Source organism: Protomyctophum parallelum (assembly GCF_964188405.1).
Source record: "Protomyctophum parallelum genome assembly, chromosome: 3".
NCBI classification, from domain to species: Eukaryota; Metazoa; Chordata; class Actinopteri; order Myctophiformes; family Myctophidae; genus Protomyctophum; species Protomyctophum parallelum.
In genome coordinates this window covers 19224893-19249436 of record NC_139698.1, presented here as the reverse complement: position 1 = coordinate 19249436, position 24544 = coordinate 19224893, and the positions used below count along the sequence as shown (strand labels likewise).

The following is a 24544-nucleotide window of genomic DNA, read 5'->3' as shown; positions in this document are numbered from 1 at the left end:
ACAAGCTCATAGCGCGCCACCGAGTGGCGTGCTACGAGCTTGTAGGTCTGCTATTTTTGAAAAGTCGTGAAAATGTGGCGCAAATCTTTGAATATATATTCTTTCAGAGCGAACGTTTTTTTAAGTCAAATCTTTGCTTCTGTGGGGTCGCTTGGAACAACATATTTTCAGACGGGCCAGTTACATATATTTTTTGGGGTCTTTGACATGAAATATTGAGCACCACTGATACACAGAAACATAGGTATTTCAGAAAAAAGTCAGGATTTAGAAGACATTTGTATGGAACCTTCCTCAGGTCTAAATGGGATAAAACACCAAAAGGGGTTCCCAAATTGGGCTATTAACCCATTCTGAACAGGACCCCATTTTGGTGTTAGCATCATGTCATGCTTTAGCTATTGAAAAATAGCAGATCTACAAGCTCATAGCGCTACGAGCTTGTAGGTCTGCTATTTTTTTTTAATCGAAGAACGACTGACATTTTTTAGAATCTGATCTCAGGTCAGAATGGGTTAATCAGACCAGTGTGTGTCCCAGTGGAAACCTCGTATGAATCTGATCTCAGGTCAGAATGGGTTGATACTCACAGCCGACGGCGTCACAGATCTGGTGGGCCATGTGTCTGATGTGGTGGAGGGGGTACGGCACGAAGCCGTTGCTCTTCAGGAAGTCAAACGTGCTGAGAGAGAGCAGCTCGAAGACGATGCACACGTGACCCGAGTGGTTGAACCAGCACAGCATCTGAACACAGTGACTGACAGGAGAGGAGAGACTAGTTAAACCATCTGAACACAGTGACTGACAGGAGAGGAGAGACTAGTTAAACCATCTGAACACAGTGACTGACAGGAGAGGAGAGACTAGTTAAACCATCTGAACACAGTGACTGACAGGAGAGGAGAGACTAGTTAAACCATCTGAACACAGTGACTGACAGGAGAGGAGAGACTAGTTAAACCATCTGAACACAGTGACTGACAGGAGAGGAGAGACTAGTTAAACCATCTGAACACAGTGACTGACAGGAGAGGAGAGACTAGTTAAACCATCTGGAGAGGACTAGTTAAACCATCTGAACACAGTGACTGACAGGAGAGGAGAGACTAGTTAAACCATCTGGAGAGGACTAGTTAAACCATCTGAACACAGTGACTGACAGGAGAGGAGAGACTAGTTAAACCATCTGGAGAGGACTAGTTAAACCATCTGAACACAGTGACTGACAGGAGAGGAGAGACTAGTTAAACCATCTGAACACAGTGACTGACAGGAGAGGAGAGACTAGTTAAACCATCTGGAGAGGACTAGTTAAACCATCTGAACACAGTGACTGACAGGAGAGGAGAGACTAGTTAAACCATCTGGAGAGGACTAGTTAAACCATCTGAACACAGTGACTGACAGGAGAGGAGAGACTAGTTAAACCATCTGGAGAGGACTAGTTAAACCATCTGAACACAGTGACTGACAGGAGAGGAGAGACTAGTTAAACCATCTGGAGAGGACTAGTTAAACCATCTGAACACAGTGACTGACAGGAGAGGTCGAGAGGAGAGACTAGTTAAACCATCTGGAGAGGACTAGTTAAACCATCTGAACACAGTGACTGACAGGAGAGGAGAGACTAGTTAAACCATCTGAACACAGTGACTGACAGGAGAGGAGAGACTAGTTAAACCATCTGGAGAGGACTAGTTAAACCATCTGAACACAGTGACTGACAGGAGAGGAGAGACTAGTTAAACCATCTGGAGAGGACTAGTTAAACCATCTGAACACAGTGACTGACAGGAGAGGAGAGACTAGTTAAACCATCTGAACACAGTGACTGACAGGAGAGGAGAGACTAGTTAAACCATCTGGAGAGGACTAGTTAAACCATCTGAACACAGTGACTGACAGGAGAGGAGAGACTAGTTAAACCATCTGGAGAGGACTAGTTAAACCATCTGAACACAGTGACTGACAGGAGAGGAGAGACTAGTTAAACCATCTGGAGAGGACTAGTTAAACCATCTGAACACAGTGACTGACAGGAGAGGAGAGACTAGTTAAACCATCTGAACACAGTGACTGACAGGAGAGGAGAGACTAGTTAAACCATCTGAACACAGTGACTGACAGGAGAGGAGAGACTAGTTAAACCATCTGAACACAGTGACTGACAGGAGAGGAGAGACTAGTTAAACCATCTGAACACAGTGACTGACAGGAGAGGAGAGACTAGTTAAACCATCTGAACACAGTGACTGACTGACAGACAGGAGAGACTAGTTAAACCATCTGAACACAGTGACTGACTGACAGACAGGAGAGACTAGTTAAACCATCTGGAGAGGACTAGTTAAACCATCTGGAGAGGACTAGTTAAACCATCTGGAGAGGAATAGTTAAACCATCAGAACACAGTGACAGACAGACAGACAGACAGGCAGGAGAGGACTAGTTAAACCATCTGAACACAGTGACAGACAGACATACAGGCAGGAGAGGACTAGTTAAACCATCTGAACACAGTGACTGAAAGACGGGGGAGGACTAGTTAAACCATCACAACATCTCGTTATTAAAGGTTATTCAAGTTTATTAAAGTTAACTAAAACTAAACTGAAATTATAGACAAAATGCCCCTATTTTTTAAATGCTATCTTTTCTTTTGTTTTTATTACACAATACTTATTCTGGCCCCTTTCAGGTAAGTCAGGTGCAGGATTGAAAAGGGCCAAAAAGACTCTCACTTTCCCTTAAAAACAATATAGCTGATCTACACCACTTTTCAACATCTTCATATCCATATCCTAAATAATAATCATTTTTATTTCTACTTGGTCTGTGTCTCATATAGGAGGGCTGTGGGCAGTTCAGAAAACCGTCTTCCAGTGACATCATCGATCAGGAATACAAGCTAATACAAACAGCAGGCTTTCTTGTCCTGAAAAGTTGCAATGCGAAAATGGAAGCCATCGTTGAAAATCTAAACATTTTTGTAAAAAATCTTGTTTAAAAAATAATCTGCCTAATGATGATGTCACTGGAAGACGGTTTCTAAACTGCCCACAGCCCTCCTATGAGACATAGACATCCAGATGAGAGTAGAAAAAAATCATGACATTTTATCATGATTATTAGTGAGGACCTAGGATAGGTTGAAAAGTGGTGAAGTGGTCCTTTAAATGATATACTACTTGTAAGGTAGCCTGGCTAATAAGCCAGACTAATATCACAGCACTGTCGCGGGCAGGCAATTATTTTTTGCCAACGGCTGATTCGGTCTGGCTTATTAGCCAGGCTACTTGTAAGGGTAGATAGAGGTACCCTCACAAAAAACATGCAGTAATCCTGGTCTCTAAACTGCCTCCCCCTGGCCAGCCGGGGCGCTGATGGAGGGGAAAGGAACTGTTCCTTCCACCCGCTACGTCCGGCGGGGGAAACTCCCCCGTCAGGTGTGAAAAGCAGCATGGACTCCTCATGCATAGAAGGAAGCATGAGGTCAGTCCGCGTCCCCCCCCCAGGTTGTCAGGGGAAGTGTAGACGCCCAGGATTACATTAGAAAATTGACACTGACTGGGTAAAAAAAAAAAGGAAATGCAAAATCGTGGGACAAAAATGATAGCAGATCTACAAGCTCTCCTGCCTCGACAGACAGCGACTATAACATTCTGTGTGGTTTTTGTTAGGGGAGAAAACTGACTGCTGCTTCAGCGGGTCGCACTCTCTGATCTTCTCCAGGACTTTGATCTCCAGCTTGGCCGCTTCTCGGAACTTCTCCTGGCTCTTGATGACCTTCACCGCGGTCTGAGGTCCTCCTCTGCAAAGCACAACAACCCACTAGTATTAACAGTAGCCAATACTGTAACAGTAGTAATCACCACCAGGGACACACACACACACACACACAGGGGCACACACACACGCACACACACACACACACACACACACACACACACACACACACACACACAGGGGCCTGAGAAAGGTGTTAAGTGTGCTTTAGGGAGATAACGGGGCGGCGGCGGCAGGGGTCACATTTCAGGCGGTGATTAGTGAGGGCGATGCAGGTGGTGTCGGGTGTTGGCCAACGGAAAGCCGGTTCAAAGATATTCTGCCCACCATGTCGAGCCTCTGTTGTTTGCATTGCCTTCATACTACTAACCGACATTCCCAAATAATAGCACTTAGGACAGAGGGGTGAAACGAGGGGGGGGGGGGTTATTATTGGCTAAATTATAGACCCCCTGGGAGACTGAGAGTATATTGGGTTTAAGTAGTTATAAACGATATACAAGGTTAAAGTCCAAACTAAATCTCGAACGGCGCTGAGTTTTAATAGCCTTAACTCAATTTATGAGGCACTGCAGCGCGTGCTGCTGAGGCACACGGCACTTGAAAGGACCTAGTGTGCAGAGACGAAATGTTTTTATAAATCGTCACGGAGTCTACGTCACTGCTAGTGTGTGTCTGTGTCTTTGCCCTTGTGTGCGCGTGTGCGTGTGTGTGTGTGTACTGCAGGGGTGCCCACCCTTTTTGTACTTGAGAACTACTTTAAAAATGACCAGCTCCGCAACATCTAGCCACTATTGCTGAACATTTTAAATAGTTTAAATATGTACCCGAGGGTGCTTTAGAACAGCGGGCGCTGGCATTACATATAAGACAAATTGGTAGGGTTTATTTTTATTTATAATGCTACCGATGTTTGTGCACAGAAAAACTCTTGAAAACAAAATATTGCATTGTGGATTTGAGCTGACGAGCCCTTTTTGATGTCAATCAATCAAGTCACATTTCATTCAAGTGGCAGTTTTAAACATTATGTTATAATTTAGCTATTGAAAAATAGCAGATCTACAAGCTCAAGCTATATACAGTATAATAATATATATATACACACACACACACACACACACCGGTATACTGTATATACAGCCAATGTCGCTGTGCATGGCAGCCTGCATTCAGCGACTAGACTGTCTGTCTGCCTTCCTTTCTCTTTTGGGGGGGTACTGGGTACCCCAAAATTACAGGGAAATTAGAACAAAATACGACAATTTATTTTCGGCCACGCAGCAAAAATGCCCAGGGGGGCCCTGAAATGTTCTCTAGCCCGGGGGCCCTTGGGAGGGTAAATCCGGCCCTGGGCGATACGATAAGATTCAATGATTTAAAATCGATACAGTAAACTATTTAGCAAATACATTAAATATGTGTGAAACTTGTTGGCAGTGCAGGTGTTTTAAGGGAAAGATTTATTATGGATATAAATAAATTAAGCACAGTGATTCTCTGGCAAAGAGATGGACATTGTACTTGAACACATATGGACAAACCCACGTCTTGGCATGAACACAGAGAATACATACATTTTACGATAGACCAATTGTAGCTAGTAATCAAAGCCATCCTTTTCTTTTTTTCTTCTAAAAATTGCTAAATACAATGCACAAGTAGTTTAATTATGATTCAAATTGATTATTTACATTGCAAACCGATTCGATACAGATTATTTCCATTGCAAAACGACACGACACAAAGTCAAGCGATACGATACTTGCGGTTTACATATCGATATACTTTTAAGTGGTACAACCACTTCCTTAAAGGGACACTTCACCCTTTTTGCAAAAAAATATATGTTAATGACGTTTAGAAGCTTTAGAACACTTTCGGGGGGTCTTTATGTGTGTAATATGTGGTTTTAGATATTTTAGATTGTAGCAGTGAGCACAGTGTCTCTGATGTCATGGACACTGGTCTAACTACCTTCCTGGACTACAATTCCCATAATTCTTTGGTGCACTGCTCCTCCTTGTGGATAGGGGGAGAGCTGTCTTACTGAGACAAAATGTAGTCCAGGAAGGAAGTGAGCCCAGTGTCCATGACAGAGACACCGGGCTCACTGCTACAATCTAAAATATCTAAAATCACATATTACATACATAAAGACCCCCAGGAAAGTGTTCTAAAGCTTCTAAACGTCATTAACATATATTGTTTTGCAAAAAGGGTGAAGTGTCCCTTTAAGTGACTGTGTGTGTGGGTGGGTGTGTGTGTGGGTGGCTGAGCACGAAAACAGCATGCTTGTAACTCTGTCATTTCTCAACCGTTTCGGACACGGGGCGGCTCGCCGGAATCGGGCCGGCACCCTGGATGCGTTCCTGTGGGTCTGGAACCCCCAGACGGAGTTGCACCACTTACTTCACACGGGTGTGATTTTGTGAATAAAATCGATATTTCGATACAGTTACCATGTCTTTACACCCCTAGTAGTTAAGTGTATGTGTTAAGAGTACAGTATGCATTCACCTGCCATGGTCCACACACTGCAGCACCTTCCCAAAGGTCCCCTCCCCCAACGTGTTGACCACCTCATCTGAAAACACAACGTCATCATCGTACACGCCACTATAACACACACTGGAAAACATTACATTAACACTCTAGATATCCCATTTTGGGGACATCAAATCCTTTCGGTGTTTTAAGAATCATGTTATGCTTTAGCTGTTGAAAAATAGCAGATCTACAATAACTTGTAGGTCAGCTTTATATTCTTTCAGAGTGAACATTTTGAACTCAAATCTTTGCTTCTGGGAGGGGGGGTCCCTGGAACAACATATTTTCAGATGTGGGTCGGCGGCCAATTACATATATTTGTGGGTCCTTGAGATAAAAATGTTTTGACATTTGACACTGACATAGGGTTTTTCTGAAAACTGTCAGGATTTTAATAATAGAAGACATTTTTTAAGAATCGTCCTCAGGTCTAAAATGGGTTAAAAGGTGTATTATACAATACGACCACACTTTATCACCGTTTTAATGGAAGAGGAAAACGCTTTATGATAAATAAAAGTCATTCACTATATTCACTGAAGTGCGTTGAACTTCTCTTTGGAAGTACAGTCCGTTTCTAGCGAAAATTTTACTAATTCAGCAGCAATAGCGTTTTCTCTCAGTCAGTTGATGATTCTTGGTGATTAATTATCAAACAGTTCTTATATGAGGTGATCTAAAATCCCTCCTATGGGGATTAATATGCAAACTAGAACTGCACTCTGTCGAGTGCATACTTGCTTGCTTGCATACACTAGTAGGCCATAAATGGCCAACTAGTGCGCAAGCAGAGCGCGCAAGTACTTTCGACCGCTGTAAACTGTGGAATCTCAGTATCTCTGTGAAGGAACGTTTGAAATGTCTAATTATTAGGTGTAACTATTTGCTACCTACCTACTTCATGCATGTAAACACCTAGTATTATTAAGTATGGTTCAAGTTTCTATCTATATAAGAAATACAGTTTTATCAATTTAGAAGTATTTTGGATCCCTTTTTAGTTTTTCAAAGAAAAATAAATCATTGATATGTGATGAAAAAAAGGTATATGAACTGAATTAAAATATGTTATAGGCTACAGTATATTTATTTTATTATTTATTGTAAATTGTCAATTGTTTTAAATGTATTTAATCTTGGACTAGTTTTTTTTTTATGTGATTTTCTTTTTTTTTCATATTAACACAGTTTGAATGTTGAAGGTTTTCATTCAAACAGATTGTTTTTTGGGGCAGAGAAGCGCAGTTCCGAGATTTGCATGTTGTTTTCGATTGGTCCTGGAATCTCTTTGTCCTCAGGTTTCACGCTCTGATCACCGCCCATTAGCGTGCTTGTGTTTGTAAACACAGAATTATTCTACATGGCTATAGTAGTATGGAGGAGCATTTGGGTTATACTTTACAGAAAATAAACAAAACCACGGTAGCTAGCTGTCTGTGTGACGTGTGTTAAGTGTTCTTTTTTTTTCCTCCACCCGCAAAGAGCCAAGATCACTCGTCTTTTCTTTAAATCATAACTCGCTCATTTTTTGCTCATTTAAAAAAAATCAAAATGCCATGTAAACTACGAAACTGGGGCTTTCATTTGGTATATAGATCGTTTGTGTAGGCCCTCTCTACGAAACGGTATCAAGTGAAAAGGAAATGTCGGGAAATCGGTTTATTGTGTAAAAGATTAGATAAAAGATACATCTTTTCAAATACGGCCGTTGGTACTGTTAATTCAACATCCGGTGAGGGGAGGTCAGGATACGGATCGTGTATGTATTGTGTATATAAATCAGCGCATACAGTGGGTGGGCTTTAGACCGGATGTAAGCCTTGCACACTAAATAGAAACCAGGCATTGTGACTGCATGTGGACAGATCTGTTTATTAAAATAGCAAATCTACAAGCACAACATCATAGCCTGATGCGTCGGTTTTATTTATTTAAAATACTGGGTCAATTGTCTGACTTTGATTGCTTAAAGTAGACCTGCATAAAATGGTGTAGCCTACTGCAGCTATTTACAACCAGGTAGTGTATACGTTAAATTGAACACATAACTTAGTATTTAATACTTGAATACTTATACTTAGTATTTAATACTTCAAAAGGGTTTATTGGGGCACCTTACAAATTGCATTGTTTGTTCTACTGGCTTAAACATGTCAGTGTTTCTAGTGTTGCACTGTTGACAGCTAAAACGTCCTATTGTCCCTTGTCCCTCCCATTGTCACACCCACTTCTGTCCAGCTCTAAGGTGATAAAATGTTGTGAATATTGAAACAGACTTTTCTCAGCTTTGGGTGAAAGGCCCCAATCATTTTAAAATGGTTATATCTCCTTCAATTATTGTCCAATTTCATTGAATGATACATCATATGAAAGCTTACATTATGTACTTTAATAATCTGTAAAAATCTGAAAAATGGAAAAGTAGCCTTTTTGCTGGATTTTGTCACATTTGTGCCTGATTTGCTGGGACCAGATTACATAAATGACCATATTTCTTACATCATCATTGAGAGCTAGTCATACATATATACTATATATATAATTTGTAAGTTGATTAGCGGTATACTGTGGTTACTTTGCGCCAAAAACCGTCCCAGCCAACCCGCCACTTTTGATGCGTATGCAAATAAAACAGCAAATTTGTGCCTGATTTGCTGGGACCAGATTACATAAATGACCATAGTTCTTACGTCATCATTGAGAGCTAGTCATACATATACACACCATGTACTCTGGTCCCAGCAGATCAGGCACAATTTGCCATTTTATTTTACAGATTATATATATATTATATGTATGACTAGCTCTCAATGATGACATATAAGAAATATGGTCATTTATGTAATCTGGTCCCAGCAAATCAGGCACAAATTTGCTGTTTTATTTGCATATGCATCAAAAGTGGCGGGTTGGCTGGGACGGTGCATACGGACCAGGCGAAATTATTACTTGCGCGCTCTGCTTGCGCAAGTAATAAAAAGTGCATGAACCGGTGGATTTGCGCCCTCTAGTACCGATATTGACGTCAGACGTCGGTGCTCTGTAGAAAAGAACACGAGGTTCCCACTGTGTACAGAAGCATCCTATCGGTGGGGCAGTTTATGTTTATTCCATCTAGACCCGACGACGATTCTACAAAATCATGACAGTTTTCAGAAAATGTAAGTGCAGTGGTGCTCAACCTTTTTCATGTCAAGGACCCCCAGAATTATCTGTATTTGGCCGCCGACCTCCATCTGAAATATATTGTTCCAGGGACCCCCCCCAGAAGCAAAGATTTGACTTAAAAACATTCGCTCTCAAAGAGAATATATATATATTCAATGATTTGCGCCACATTTTTCACGATTTTTCAAAAATAGCAGACCTACAAGCTCGTAGCGTGGCACTCGGTGCCGCGCGACGAGCTTGTAGGTCTGCTATTTTCCAATAGCTAAAGCATAACATGATGCTTCAAACACCAAAAGGGGTTCCCGCCCAGAATGGGTTTAACTGGCTGGGGGATGGGACGGGGACATGGTGGTGACCTTTGACCTACATGTGTCCTGCAGGAGGTCTCCGGTCTTGTAGAGGAGGTGACCGTCCTCGCTGTCTCTGCTCCGTCCCCGCCTGCGGCTCCGCTGGGGTCAGAGGTCACAGTTAGAAAGGGTACATGGGGGGGAAGAAGAAAAATAAAAGTAAGTTAAATATACACATTAAATCACGTTAAATTTAGTGTCCATGTTCTGGGGGGGGGGGGGGAAGCATTCAGCGAAAATGGGGCGGCTCAGGGGTAGAGTGACCGGATGGGAACCGCAAGGTCGCCAGTTTGAACCCAGAGTTAGTGTCGAAGTGTCCTTGAGCAAGACTCTGAACCCGATTGCTCTCGATGTGCTGGTTGGTTGGTGCCTTGCATGGTTTCCTGCGGTAATCGGTGTATGAATGTGTGTGTGTGAATGTAATGCACAATCTCTGTAAAGCGCCTTGGATAAATTTGGCGCTATATAAATGCATAATTTCTTATATATTTTTAAATAACCAATCTTGTAGATCGGCTTTTTTTCAAGATTTGGCATAGCCGAGTCACGCGTTAGCCGATTACGAGCGATCTCTTTCTGAATGAATGAAAGCAAACTAAAAGTCATCGGCAGGGAGAGCCATGGGGAGAGAAGTCGTAAAAATCGGCAGGAAATTGGTAAACTAAAGGATTTGTAATGAATTAATCAAATACTAGAAAAAGTGCCTTTCAGGGCACAGGTCTCCACCAGGAGGATAGGAGTGTGTGTGGTGTTTGGCAAAATGTTTAGGAGTAATATAATCATGTGTGTGTGTGTGTGTGTGTGTGTGAGACGCGGCTTGGCCTGTTGTAGCGCCACCATGAGGCTGATTTGAAAACTGTCAAGTGGCATTTCTTCCTCAGCCTAGTGGGAATATGCATGCACAGTTTCACCGCAATCGGACGCTGCATTGAGTAGTTGTGGCAATTTGTACAAAACAGGTACAAAGCGGGCTACTCCTGAAAGGTTTAGAAGCCAATCGTAGGCGATGAAGGTCGATTATTTCACCGATTTGCGCGAAATTTGGATCAAATCTGAAGGAGTAATAATAGAAAATGTGTTTTACATATGTCGGCCTCCTGGTGGCGCTATAAAGAGCAGATGTGAAAAATGTCAGGCAAAATTTGACCCGAGAAGCAATTATTTTCAATTAAAATGCGACATAAAAATTTCTGTAAATAATCAATCAAAAATGTAACTGTTAGAAAGTCCCAGCAGTTTGGTGTGCCTGAAGCCTGTCCTAGACGGACGGACGGGAGTTTCCAGACGTACACAAACAGATGCCGACGTTGAAACCACCCCGTTGTCTCCATACAAAGAATGCAAAGAACAGAGTCAATGTGCCCTCGGGCAGACTGTCCTTGTCAAGTAAGCCAGCCTTGCAGAGCCATGAGGCCCACAGGGCAGCTACGAGCCTATCACCCCCTACACCCCCCTGGACACCCTGACGCAGTGTTGTTTTTGGCAGCACATTTTGATTTTAGTTTTAGTCAAGTCTCTTGGAATAGTTTATTTAGTTTCAGTCGACTAAATATCACAAGATTTTAGTCGACTAAATCTACAGTTGATTTAGTCGAACACAATGTATTTTGGTGGGCCTTGATGCCGTCGTAATGACAGTTTATTTTTTCACTTTTCGCTGAAAAAAGCCGATCTACAAGCCCACAACGCGTTGTGAGCTTGTAAATCAGCTATGTTCAGCATGCAGCTAATTGTAAAATGACTTATACTGGATCTCTTGTCCACTATAGTCCCTTCATAACATTTTTGTCTAGTTTTTATTTGTTGACGAAATTGTCAGTATATTTAGTCTTAGTCATCATAGTTTGTTTTTATTTAGTTTTAATCAGTGGAAAAGGGTAGTCGACGAACATTTTTCGTCTCAAGTTTTAGTCGCCGAAATCAACACTGCCCAGACGCTATAGCATGTCTTGGGGATTTCCCCGCAATCCAACCCTTGACGCTGTCAAGGGTTGGACGCAGTCCATTTTTCAGAGTCTTTGGTATATATATGACCCCGGCCGCAGGGATCTAACCCCCGACCTCCCCAGTCCCAGGGCGGGCGGACACTCTAACCACAAGGCCACTGAGCTGTGTATACTTGTCAAGTGCACCCCCCCCCCCCCCCCATTAACCCCGGCATCGTTGGGCTTGGAGGTTATAGGTGAAAATGTTTACATTCGAGAGAGACTCTAAAGTGAGTGGATCAAGTTCACAGACTCTGGTTGGCGGCGGGTACGACGAGAGACCTTTTGAAGTCGGACGGGACTCGGATGGCCGCTGGTGACGCTTCACAAGTCAATGAGAACCCGTCTCTCATCAGCCCATACAGATCTACAGCTGTGTGTGTGTGTGTGTGTGTGTGTGTGTGTGTGTGTGTGTGTGTGTGTGTGTGTGTGTGTGCACGCGCGCGTGCGTGGCTGTGTCAGTCTGTTCCTATCAGCTGTCAGCCTGGTATTAATATCACACACCAACAGTGCTGAACAAGCGACTTCTACATGTGAGGAGGTGTGTGTGTGTGTGTGTGTACGCGTGCATGCATGGTTGGAGTGAACACAGCACATTGGGAGCAGCATGAAGTAAGTCGAAACTAGAGCATCGTGCACACATACACACACACGCAGTGTGGGTTGTTGTTGATACTTCAGGACAGAGACGGAATGCAGAAATAATGCTAATATAATATAATGCTAAATATAGTTCGTGTACATCAGAAGAGATTGATTGAGCTACAATTATGATTATGTATTGTGCATTATTACTAGTGTTATTGTTTGTATCATTACCGTTATTGCAGTGGAATTAGTAGCTATTCCACTACCACCGTGAAAGGCATGATGTAACACACATTTCACATGCCATTTCAGCATGCTTCATGGTCAATTATTTGGATCCATGTTTACGCGGTCTAGTCCCATGAATAAACCCCACAGTTCAGATTATTAAGAGATCATGACTTGGTTAATCATCATCGTACAACAAACAGTAACAAATATCCCCATCTACAAGCTCACAACGTTTTTCATTTACTGGCATGACACGATTGCATATGCATGTTGGTTGTATTCATTGTATATATATATATATATATATATATATATATATATACACAAACCTTGAAAAATGTATGAACATATACTCTCCCCCTAGTAAAGTTGTGATAGTGTGATAGTAGCAGTAGTACGCAACACTGTTAGTATCGGCATTAGGCATATTATTATTATTTGAAGATACTCACTGACAGGCAGAGGCACAGACCGTCCAGGAAACTCTTCAGCACTGAAGACAACTTCGTCTTCCCCATAACAGAGAGAGACAGACAGATGGAGACGGACAGAGACGCACACAGACAGACGGACAGAGACAAGAGAGAGACGCAGAGACAGGAGGACTCGGGGATCGACACACGGACGGGCACAGGGACAGAGACTATAACCGAGATGTAGAGAGATGAGACCGACTCTGAGACAGACAAGAGACAAAGCCCGGTAGAGACAGTCACACACAAAGAGAGACAGACACAGGAAGAGAGAGGGAGAGAGAGTTGGTGATGGAGAGAAGAGGTGGAATGTGTAGGAAGCGACGGGTAGAAGAAGAGGTGAAGAAAGGATACAGAGAGTAGAGGACAGTTGTGAGAAAAACAGACAAACAAGATAGAGAGGCAGACAGACGGACAGAGAGACGAGGGGGAAGTATCAGAGACAGAGGACAGAAATAAGAGGAGAGAGGAGTGGAGATGGAAGGAGAGGAGGTTACAGTAGGAGAGAGAGAGAGACGGTATTAAGACAGATACTATTAATAAGTTGTTGGTCAGGACCTCCGGGGACTGAGAGATAATGAAGGGAACAGAGAGAAAGATGAAGAGAGGAGACGGTACGTTATCTCCTGCCCCCTGCTGGTGGTCTTTTTCCTGTAAGGCAAGCCATCTTCTCTTGAGTCTTCACACATTATATTTATACATCACCTTTAAGGAGTACTTGGATTTCAAGAGGCCTGAAAGTAAAGACTATGCAGGATCTTGTTAGCTGTGGTGGCCGGTGGTGGTCTCTTAACCCATTTAGATCCGAGGACGATTCTAAAAAAATGGCTTCTAAAATCCTGACAGTTTTCTGAAAAAGCCATGTTTCTGTGTCAGTACCCTCAAAATTATATGTAATTGGTCGCCGACCCCCATCTGAAAATATGTTGTTCCAGCATCTCCCCCATAAGCAAAGATCTGACTTAAAACGTTTGCTCTGAAAGAATATATATTCAAAGATCTGCACCACATTTTCAAGACTTTTCAAAAAATACCAGAATAGCAGCTTGTAGATCTGCTATTTTTCCAATAGCTAAAGTATAACATAACGCTACAATAAACACCAAAAGGGGTTCCCCGTTCCGAATGGGTTAATTCCCCGTCTCTATCCCTTCCCTTGATCCGTCTTGGTGCTTATGTTTCGAAGGCCCGTGCGATGCCAAGGACCTCTCCTCTGCTATGTTGGGAAAAAAGTGTGCCAGTCGGTTAAGGTTTCATGACAAGTTGGGAAGGAAGCGACGTCCGATCACGTTGCCGTCTCGTAGGGATTGCTGCTTCAGCCAGACAGCGCACAGTGGGATTGGAAAATTGATCTGCGATTGCCGAGCCACACACGTGTGCCACATTGGGGATATACAGTATACACCCCACCCTCTTTGGAATCTATGGAATTTTTTTAGGGAGTTTTGTTTTGTCATGCAATACTGCAGTACTTTGTGACTGCAGTGCTGTGACCCTTACTGGGTTGGGTGCCGACGTGTGTCCGATACACACAACCTTTTCCCCACTTGACAGTGAGGGATTTCAGCAGGAGAGAGTTAAGCAATATTACACGGGAGGGTGTGGTGTAACGTGACTATTGCCACGATCAGGGATGCGGTCAGGAACGTAGTCGAGTTCCGCAAACATCACTGAAGTGGCAATAATCACGTTAAACCACACCCTCAAGTGTAATATTGCAGTTCTACAACGGTTACCCTTAAAACTAAGAAAATCGCTGATTGTTTTTTTTAATGACAGACCACAAATGTCCCAATAAACTAGCTAGCCTAGCCACCGAGTTTGCTAGCGCTCTGGGAAAACAGAGAAGCTGAATTATTTGTTTTGATTAGGTGGTGTATGGTGCTGGTTTGATCCACGGCTAGAAGCCGTTTCAACCAATCAGATTGCTTCCTCGAAACGACCTGTTGTAGAATAACGCTTTTGGGGGCGGAAGATGCTACTCCTCTCCGTTCCACAACCGGCTGAAAAGGCTAACCAACGAGTGCGGCATTCTGCTTCTGCGGGACGACAGCTTGGAATAAACACCTAAGATAGGCAGCCTCTGTAGATGGCTTTTTAAGCACAGCTCCGGTTTGCCTTATTCACTGCTATTTGCGCTATTACTTTAATGTTTTATGCTTTTGCTTTAATTTTGTGTTATTTATTACTATAAATCATCATCAGCGTCATTAATACGACCCTCGTCACCCAGCTGCAGTGCAAACACAACCAATTGTGTTCGTCGGAAGAATGAATTGTCCAAAAAGAATCGCACCCGTGTGAACCGAGTGGTGCAACTCCCACCCACCTCTCTCTCTCATTAGCAGGCAACAGTGCAGCACTATCCCTTTCTCTGTTTCTGGCACAACAGCGCCCCTACTGGTACTCATAGTAATATACTGGCGCTCATTAACCAACACTTACCTTAACTAATTAAACCCTATACTTTTGTTTTTAACCGGAGACCCCCAGGGGTCTACTGCATGCATACTCCTTTTTTCCTCTCCCTCAACACCACACCTCTTCACACTTGGTTGAGCTTGTAGATCTGCTATTCTTGGCGAATATTTCCCCCCCCCAGAATAGTGGCGCTAGGGTTCAAGTGGCTAAAATAATGTACCATCTGCAAGAAAGTGGTAACGTAATATTCTGTGTGCATGTAAAGATACCCTCCCAATGGCAGAATATAGATGGAGAAGAATATTGGAATGCTCTCAATGAGGTTTCTAAAATAAGCAGATGTGCGATTTTTCTTTACCTCAGCATTTAAAGGAGAATTCCATGCTGGAAGGCTTGCTTACCTTTATTTGTAGTCGTTTGTTACGTCTCCACCAAAGAGGTCCAGGTGTTTTTGTGTTTTGTGCAAAAGTGCATTATTGGCTATTACCCCTAATATATATAAGCCCTCAATGGGGCGTTGGATTTTTGTGCTAATTTGCTAGTAGTAAAGTGTGCCGCTTGGGATACTAGCATTTACATTATGAAGAGAGGATATATACAAAAGAAATTGATTTTTGAGCAAATAAGCAAATTAGCACAACACCCCAATGCCCCATTCAATTCATTGAGGGCTTATATTAGGGGAAATAGCCAATAATGCACTTTTGCACAAAATAACACCTGGACCTCTTTGGTGGGGACGTAACAACTACAAATAAAAGAAAGTAAGAAAGCCTTCTAGCATGGAATTCTCCTTTAAGCGCTTCAGGGAAATCTAGACCAGGACTTTGCCCTGTAAATTGAGCATGCAGGAGTGTCATTTCAGAAAGAAATAGGCCGGGGTGGCAATAAACGTATAGCCATAGCAGCTCCTCCATTTCAATCTATAGTGGATCTACATGCTCTCTTGTAGAAACCATTTTGTTTAGGTGGCGAAAAGAGAAATGTTTGCGGATTGAAGCTCAAGTCACGAGCTTGTAGATTTGCCGTTTTTCGGCTGATGTTCCCAGAAACATGGATGCTGGGGGGTTCAAGTGGTTATTGAGGATCATGGGGAGGAAGGAGACAGTGTGCCAGGCGGAGGGCTGGTCTTTGGCTAAACAAGTAAGACACGCAAACGCGGGAAGCGAACGCAGCTTGTAATTATTTATTTTTTAAGTTATGTTTTGTGTGTGTGTGTGTGATACAGCTGTGCCATCTGGTGGCGGGCGGGTGGTGTTACAGCGTGACACACACACACACACACACAGACAGACATGTTCTGCATAGTTAGTGCTCATTGCGTTCGCAATAAATACCAAGAAAACTGAGGCAACCGGCTACAAGTAGAAGGGCTCCCGGTCCATCCACCACTAAATGACACACAGCAGGAGACGTCAACGCCATGAAAGAAAGACAATGACATACAGATACCTGGGCTTATGGGTCAACTCCCAAAGCGTTAAAAAGACATTAAAGTGAGGTAAAGCTATATGCAGTGTGTGGAAGATGCAGCTGCAGGCCAGATGTATGGAAGGGTTTCGGAGAGGACTGGTCCAAGGACGACCCTATACAGAGAACGTAACGTAACATGAATGACATCAGTTTAAAGGTCCGCTGCACACCACTGCGTTTTCGGACAGGAATATCGGAACGAATTTCGGATTTTTTTCGCACCAGTCTGCAAGGACCTAATCTGAAAAATGTGTGCAAACTCCTTTAGCGATAATTTGTGTGAGACGGTTAATATTCTGATAGTAATCATCAGCCGCGTCACGTTCCTATAACGGCGGTGGGTGCCCCCCCCGCCCGCCCGCCAGACTGGGAGACGGGTCTTGGCGGCGGCAGGCGCAGGAGCGCCGGGCACTGGAGTCGATGTGGCAGCGGGCTCTGGTGGGAGCAGCCGGGTCTTTGAGGCGGCGGCGCCGAATTGTAGGATGGACTGGAGAAATCTCTTCTTGGCTGGAGGTGGCTTCATATAGATTCGTAGTCAAATGGAAATTAATCCTGTACTGTAATGTATGGACATTTATACTCTCTACCTGGCAGCAGAACAAAAGCCACCTTATTAGCCCATGGGCGGCGGCCCAACACCTATCTGGCCGGCGCCCGACGCACAAGGTATGTGACTACGTGACATTTCATTCAGGACAGTCACGACAGTGGGTGCATATTCTGCTATTAAAACAGAATGCCAGTGGGTGCAGCTGCGCTTCTGCACCCCCGTAGATGACGCCGGTGGTAATCATCGTTATCGTGTTTGATTCAGGGAGGAAAACACGGGCGTAGTAGTAAAATGACATTTTAATAACAATAAATGAACAAACAAAAGGAATTGAGGCAGAACAACACATAACAAAGTTCCTTTGAAATTAGACTATAACCGAAGAAAAGAAGAAAAAAAAGGCCTTAGTATGTTTTTTTACTAACAGAGGGTCTACGTATCAAAGCATAGACAAGCTGGGATAACATCTTAAGTGAACAGAGAGGTGGCCCGTTAACCCATTCTGACCTGAGATCAGATTCTAAAAATGTCTTCTACATCCTGACAGTTTTCATTCTGACCTGAGATCAGATTAAAAAAAATGTCTTAGATTTTTCAAAAATAGCAGATCTACAAGCTCGTAGCGCGCCACCGAGTGGCGCGCTACGAGCTTGTAGATCTGCTATTTTTCAATAGCTAAAGCATAACATAATGCTAACAGAACTGAAATGGAGAGAAGATGAACAGTACGTTTTAACACTACGGGCGACAGTCAGACGAACCTTTCGGAAGTGCATTATTTGTCAATGGGACACGGCGACAACTGGCGATAGAGGTCGATAGCAGGCGATGAGTCGAAAAGCGGGCAGGGGAACGTCGGCCGAAAAGATGAACATAATTAATCTTTTGGGGGCGATGTCGCCCGGCGACAGTGGGGCGATTAAGCGACACTCGCCGTGGGTCTCTAAGGTCTCCCTCTGTTAAAACATAGGGTGAGACTCTCAGCCATACCTGTGGCCCTCAACTACCACGGGGGCCCCCAGGGAACATGTGGCCCTCAACTACCTGCTTTCCTTCCTTAACATTTTGATAAATCATAAATTGTTTCCTACCCTAAATAGACAGTTTCATATATACATAAAAATAAAAAAATAAACTAAAAAAAGATACCAGATAGACAAAGACGGCATTGAGAGACATAAAAAAAAAAAAAAAAATCACAAATATCCAAATGCGCAGAACCTCTCGACAGTGAAGCGGTTAAATTCATGGTCCTGGTGGGTCAACAAACATTTCATTTTCCAAACCTCCCTAACGGACCACCGCCTCTTATGGACCACAGTAACAATGCTGAGGGAGAGAGAGAGAGAGAGAGAGAGAGATTTCCTTGCTTCGGTTATATAGCCAGCTGATAACTTTCCCAGGTTTCCTCTAGTCTAACACCACGTGCAGGTCATTGTCTACAGTCCGATTAGCGACGTGGCGCGACTATATTTCAGCCTCCAGAACTAGCCATCTGCATGTGTTGTGAATGCAGATACATGGTCAGAGAAGAGCTAGACAAGAGGAGAGAGAGAGAGACAGAGAGAGAGAGAGAGAGTCTAGTAGTGCCTTTGGTTACAGAAGTCGTCCTCTACATTCAGTGGATCCACAGCAGCAGAGAAGCTCTTTGCCCTCCACACTGCCAACCTCGTAGTTATAATCCCACGTCAGCTCTGTGCCGGCTCGGATTCGCCTGGAGACGCGCGCGCGCACACACACACACACACAGTTAAATGCACGTACATTTTTTTTAAATTAATACTAACATTTAATCACATGCATTATCTTTTCCTGTCGACATAGTTTAGTTTTTATTTAGTTGTCGTCTGTGAAAAAAAGCCAGTCGATGAGCATTTTTTCGTCATAGTTTTAATTGACGAAATCAAAACTGGTGAACTGGTTCCCAAACCTTTTCATGCCGAGGACCCCCACATTGACACTAATTAGCCCGCAGACCCCCATTTGAAAAGATGCCAGGGACACCCATTAACCCATTCTGACCTGAGATCAGATTCATACGAGGTTTCCACTGGACACACACTGGTCTGATTAAACCCATTCTGACCTGAGATCAGATAAAAAAAGTCAGTCGTTCTTCGATTTTTCAAAAATAGCAGACCTACAAGCTCGTATCGCGCCACTCGGTGGCGCGATATGAGCTTGTAGATCTGCTATTTTTCAATAGCTAAAGCATAACATGATGCTAACACCAAAATGGGTGCCGGTTCAGAATGGGTTAATAAGAGAACATTTGTACGGCTCTAGCAGTGATTCTCAACCCGTTTTATTGTCAAGGACCCCCAGTTTGACATGCATTAGTCTACGGACCCCCATTTAATGACATTTCTATCTGCCCATAAGGCTCTATTTGGTTCCAAACTATAATTTAGCTGGGGACCCCCTGGAACTGCCTCAAGGACCCCTGGGGGGTCCCACAGTGTAGCAGTGTGAGGACAGACTGACAGAGGGCACCGCTTCGACCGGGCACCCTGCCCGATATGATTCAACAGCATGACCCCGTTAGCTGTAATTCAATTGTCACGGATAACGGTGAGAACAGCTGGGGGAGTTAATCAGTGGAAGATTGATGAACTCACTTGCTGGCGAAGAACGCGACCCAGGGGAAACGCAGGTCATGCGTGTCCACGAACACATTCTGGACAAACAGGTTGGGACTGCAGCTATGCTGCAATGAGAGAGAGAGAGACACAAGATGGAGGCACGGACAGGACAGAGAATGAAGAGGAGAGACGGAGAGAAGAGAGGTGGGAGGAAGAGGAGATTTGGAGAGAGACCGTGATAAGTATAAAAGTTAACGTCTCCAAATGTGATCAAATGGCAACCGGCGTTGAGCATAAAATGTGCGATGTAAATATGAAATCATCTCTTTCAAGTGGAAACCTCATAGGTCCAGAAAAGTGAAGTGGCCCTTTAACCCATTTTGGACTGAGGTCGATTTAAAAAAAAAAAAGTCAGTAAAAAAACAGTTTGTCAGTGGTGCTTAACCTTTAATCAAATACCTTAACCTGTATTTGGCCGAGGACCCCCATCTGAAAATGTGTTGATGCTCTGAAATAATATATATTCAAAGATTTGCGCCACATTTTCACGATTTTTCAAAAAACATAGCAGACCTACAAGCTCGTAGCACGGCACCGGATGCTTGTAGATCTGCTATTTTCCAACAGCTAAAGCATAACATAATGCTTAAAACACCAAAAGGGGGGCTGGGCCGTGGCTCAGCGGTCCAGGCACCTTGGCTTGGCCCAGTCTGGCAGTGTGCCGCGGGTTCGAATCCCGATCCCGATGGCCTTTACTGCATGTCTTCCCCCCCCCCATCTCTCTCCCCATTTTCCTGTCAGCCTACTGTCTATCCCTCCATAAAAAATATAAAATAAAGGTGAAAGCCTTTATTTTATAAAACATTAAAAAATTATAATGTAATAATATCATACTATAATTAACCAAATGTCTGAGTGAGTGTCTGTGTGTGTGTGTGTGTGTGTCCGTGTGTGTCAGAAACAGTGCCGTAACTCCTTACTGCCTGCACCAATCACTCCCACTTTTCACACAGGCATTGACCATATGCATATGGAGGGCGTAACAAAGCCCTTTTTCGATTTCACACATTAATGATGATTAATTAATGTATTAGTCAATTACAAACGCACCCAGGCGCAGTACCCTTCACGGCCACAAGGGGGGGGGGGCAAATATCTCACAACGGGTAAGGACTAGTAATTATAAAACATTATTTTTTAAAACATTAAAAAAAAAGAAAAAAAAAAGAAAAAAACACCAAAAGGGGTTCTCGCCCAAAAATGGGTTAAATTCACAAAGAAACACAAAAAGTAAAAAAAAATATGGAGTTAAGAGGTTTCCGCCCGACAGGCAGCTGTGACGACAGTATATATATATATATATATAATATAAAGTTGAACCAACGTTGAGGTATCGGCCCAGGTTGCCCTCCAGCTTGGCGTCGATGATGTAACAGGACTCCTCTCCGTCGAAGAACTGCCGGGTGTTCTTGGGGCCGTCGGGGCCCCCTCCGCTCTGACCCTGAGCGGCGGCGGCGGCCTTGGCGGCGGCCGAGCCCCCGGGGACCCCCCCGGGGACCCCGGACTTCACCAGCACGCCGTGGCTCTTCAGGGCGAAGCCTCGCGTGGACTTGACCGCCACCTGCTTCTTGTTGGCCACTGGATGGGGAGAGGGAAGGTTAGAATCGTTTTTTTTGGCAGCACATTTTAGTTTTTAAGTCATAGGGCTGTATTTTGCGTGTCTTAAGTACCAGGTCTTATTACTTAACTTAAGTACCAGGTCTTATTACTTAACTTAAGACCCGGAGGCGTGATCAATGCCATTTGACTATTCTGAGTGGCCAAAGAGCATTGATCACGCCTCCAGGTCTAAAGTTAAGTAATAAGACCTGGTACTTAAGACACGCAAAATACAGCCCTATAGTCTCTTGAATGGCTTTCATTTAGATTTAGTCACGTTTTAGTCACCTGGAATGTCTTGGTGTTCGTGTAGTTTTAGTCGACTAAATATCATTCGATTTTAAAATACATTGTAGTCGACTAAATCAACTGTAGATTTAGTCGACTACAATGTATTTAGTCAGGCCTTGATGCCGCCGTAATGGCTGATTTTACACTTGCTGAAAATAGCAGAACTACAAGCTAGGTCGGCTAGGTCGACTATGTAACCAAGTGTGAAATGACTCATACTGGATTTCCCTTTGTCCCTTCCTAACATTTTAGTCTAGTTTTTATTCGTAGACTTCACCGCTATACCTGCTTCTTATTGGTCACTGATGGGGAGGGAGGGAAGGTTAGAATAGTTCTTAATTTTAGTTTGTTTTGAATATAATATATTTTTCTAATTCAGTTAGTTTTAATTCGTCTTTAGAAGGGATTTGCTAGTTTTTATTAGTTTATATTTTTTTGTGAAAATGATAATGTCAAGTGCAGGATTGAGTAGTACTAAAAACGTAACAAAAGATCACATTTAAAAACGTATTCAGTGACATATGAACCACCAACCATCCACAAACAATTGTAATAAATAAAAAGTTAGTTTTGTAAACACACTATATAGTTATTGTTTTATTATGATTATTATAATAACCGAAGGTTAAATAAATAGTTTAATATAGCAATATAAAAAAGCTGGTCGTCATCAAATGTGACTCTTTTTGATACAGAGACAGTCGTGGCGGCAAGACTAACTGTTTAGGAGGAGACAAACTGATTTATATATATCTTTTATCCAAAATGAGTAAACAGACTCTTCAGACAGACTCTTCACATACTAGAGCATGTATGAAATAGGTGTCGGAGCTGAAATCGACATGTAAATATGAAATAAATGCTTAAACATGTAGCTATAGGTGTAATGTTAGAGTCCACAGAAGTGAACCTTTCAAGCCTGTTTTCTCCACTCGCTGTTTCTCTGCAAGACATCACTCTATAAGCCATATCTCCAAAACTGTTTGGTCAAACTGAACAACCAATATGTCAATTGGAAGCTATGATTCCCTGCTTTCACATTCAGACATAAATAAAAAAAAATCAATGACATAAGCTGGCCGTACACTAGCCGATAATCGAGAGCGATAATTTATCGTCTAGTGCGAGTGTATAAAAGATCCAATCGTAATCCCTCCGATCTGCTTGGGGCCGCTCACAGCGTGATCGGCCCGATCAACATCAAGAATGTTTGATATTTGTGCCCGAGGCGCGCCCGAGTTTTAAACTCGTGTAGTGTGTGCTGTATAAAATAATCAGATAAAATAATCGGGCCCGATTATCCTGTAGTGTGTGGTGCTATCAGATTTCAGATTGAAAAAAATCGGCTAGTGTAAGGCCAGACGCTTCCTCACCGTGGGAGGGTTTGTTGTGTTTAGGAGGAAGAGGAACGTCTGATCCAGAGCTGATGGTCTGAACATCGTCGCTGTCCGATAGCGTCATCACTTCCTGTTTCTTCACCAACTCACTGCTGCTGCGCACACACACACACACACACACACACACACACACACACACACACACACACAGTTTATTACCCACAATCTGTAACTTTTATATCCTAACCGGCATTCGAACCTCAGCATCTCGACATGTTTGAGAGCAAAGGATAAATTGAGCTTCGGTTGCAGTAGCACTTGTCAACCAGTAGGTGTCTCACCAGACCAGAGAATAAAGGTTTCTCCATAGAAGGAGCAGGTGGACCTGAAGTAGAACCACTACTGCATGTGTGATATTGAAGATCTTCCCAAACAAAATGCCAGGGATGCCAATTATTATTATTATTGCATTTTCTTTACATGTTCAAAAATAGCGGCGTGCTCTACAAACTCATAACATTCCTTTAACCCATTTTGGGGCGGGGACCCTTGGTGTTAGCATTATGCTATGCTTTAGCTATTGAAAAATAGCAGATCTACAAGCTCATAGCACGCCACCGAGTGACAAGCTTGTAGGTCTGCTATTTTTGAAAAATCGAAGAACGACTGACACAGAAACATAGCTTTTTCAGAAAACTGTCATTTTCAAACAGACATTTTTAGAATCTGATCTCAGGTCAGAATGGGTTCAAATAAGCCCAGACCAAGAGCATGCAGAGACTGACGAAGAGTATCTCTTCTGACTCCTTACATGTTTTAAATGACGAATATCAACCGTTGCCCTCCATGAGGCGGTTTAGAGTCCCTAAATTTAAGAAAAAAACAGACTAAAGAACTCCTGTGTACATCAGGCTGTCCAAAATCGTTAATCCAGAAGTTATGTTCATATCCGTTCCTGTGATTTTTGTCCTGTAATGTCCATGTCTAGTCTGAATCTTGAACGGTGACGTCGTGGACGCAAAACAAATACCAGTGCAAACGGACAATGAAGCTGTATCGTATAAATGCACCGTGAAGAGCTCATAGATTGACTGTGCAAT

The 24544-nt window shown here is 43.1% G+C and overlaps 2 protein-coding genes across 2 annotated transcripts in view; both read right to left on the bottom strand.

The window, feature by feature from the left end:
- The window catches only part of LOC310855280 (dual specificity protein kinase CLK2-like), an 18806-nt gene extending 4809 nt beyond the window's left edge, over positions 1 to 13997 (bottom strand). The window contains exons 1-5 of the mRNA XM_083760226.1: positions 13111 to 13997; positions 9875 to 9956; positions 6307 to 6373; positions 3695 to 3811; positions 591 to 757 (exon numbers count right to left, since the gene is read on the bottom strand). Coding sequence (XP_083616352.1) covers positions 591 to 757; positions 3695 to 3811; positions 6307 to 6373; positions 9875 to 9956; positions 13111 to 13176 — 499 coding nt within the window. The 5' untranslated portion in view covers positions 13177 to 13997. The remainder of the gene's footprint in view (positions 1 to 590; positions 758 to 3694; positions 3812 to 6306; positions 6374 to 9874; positions 9957 to 13110) is intronic.
- Positions 13998 to 18277: 4280 nt separating this feature from the next.
- Positions 18278 to 24544, bottom strand: part of setdb1b (SET domain bifurcated histone lysine methyltransferase 1b) — a 53400-nt gene continuing 47133 nt past the window's right edge. Inside the window, 4 exon segments of the mRNA XM_083762049.1 lie at positions 18278 to 19289; positions 20194 to 20282; positions 21542 to 21795; positions 23481 to 23599. Of these exon segments, the coding sequence (XP_083618175.1) occupies positions 19172 to 19289; positions 20194 to 20282; positions 21542 to 21795; positions 23481 to 23599 (580 nt within the window). The 3' untranslated portion in view covers positions 18278 to 19171.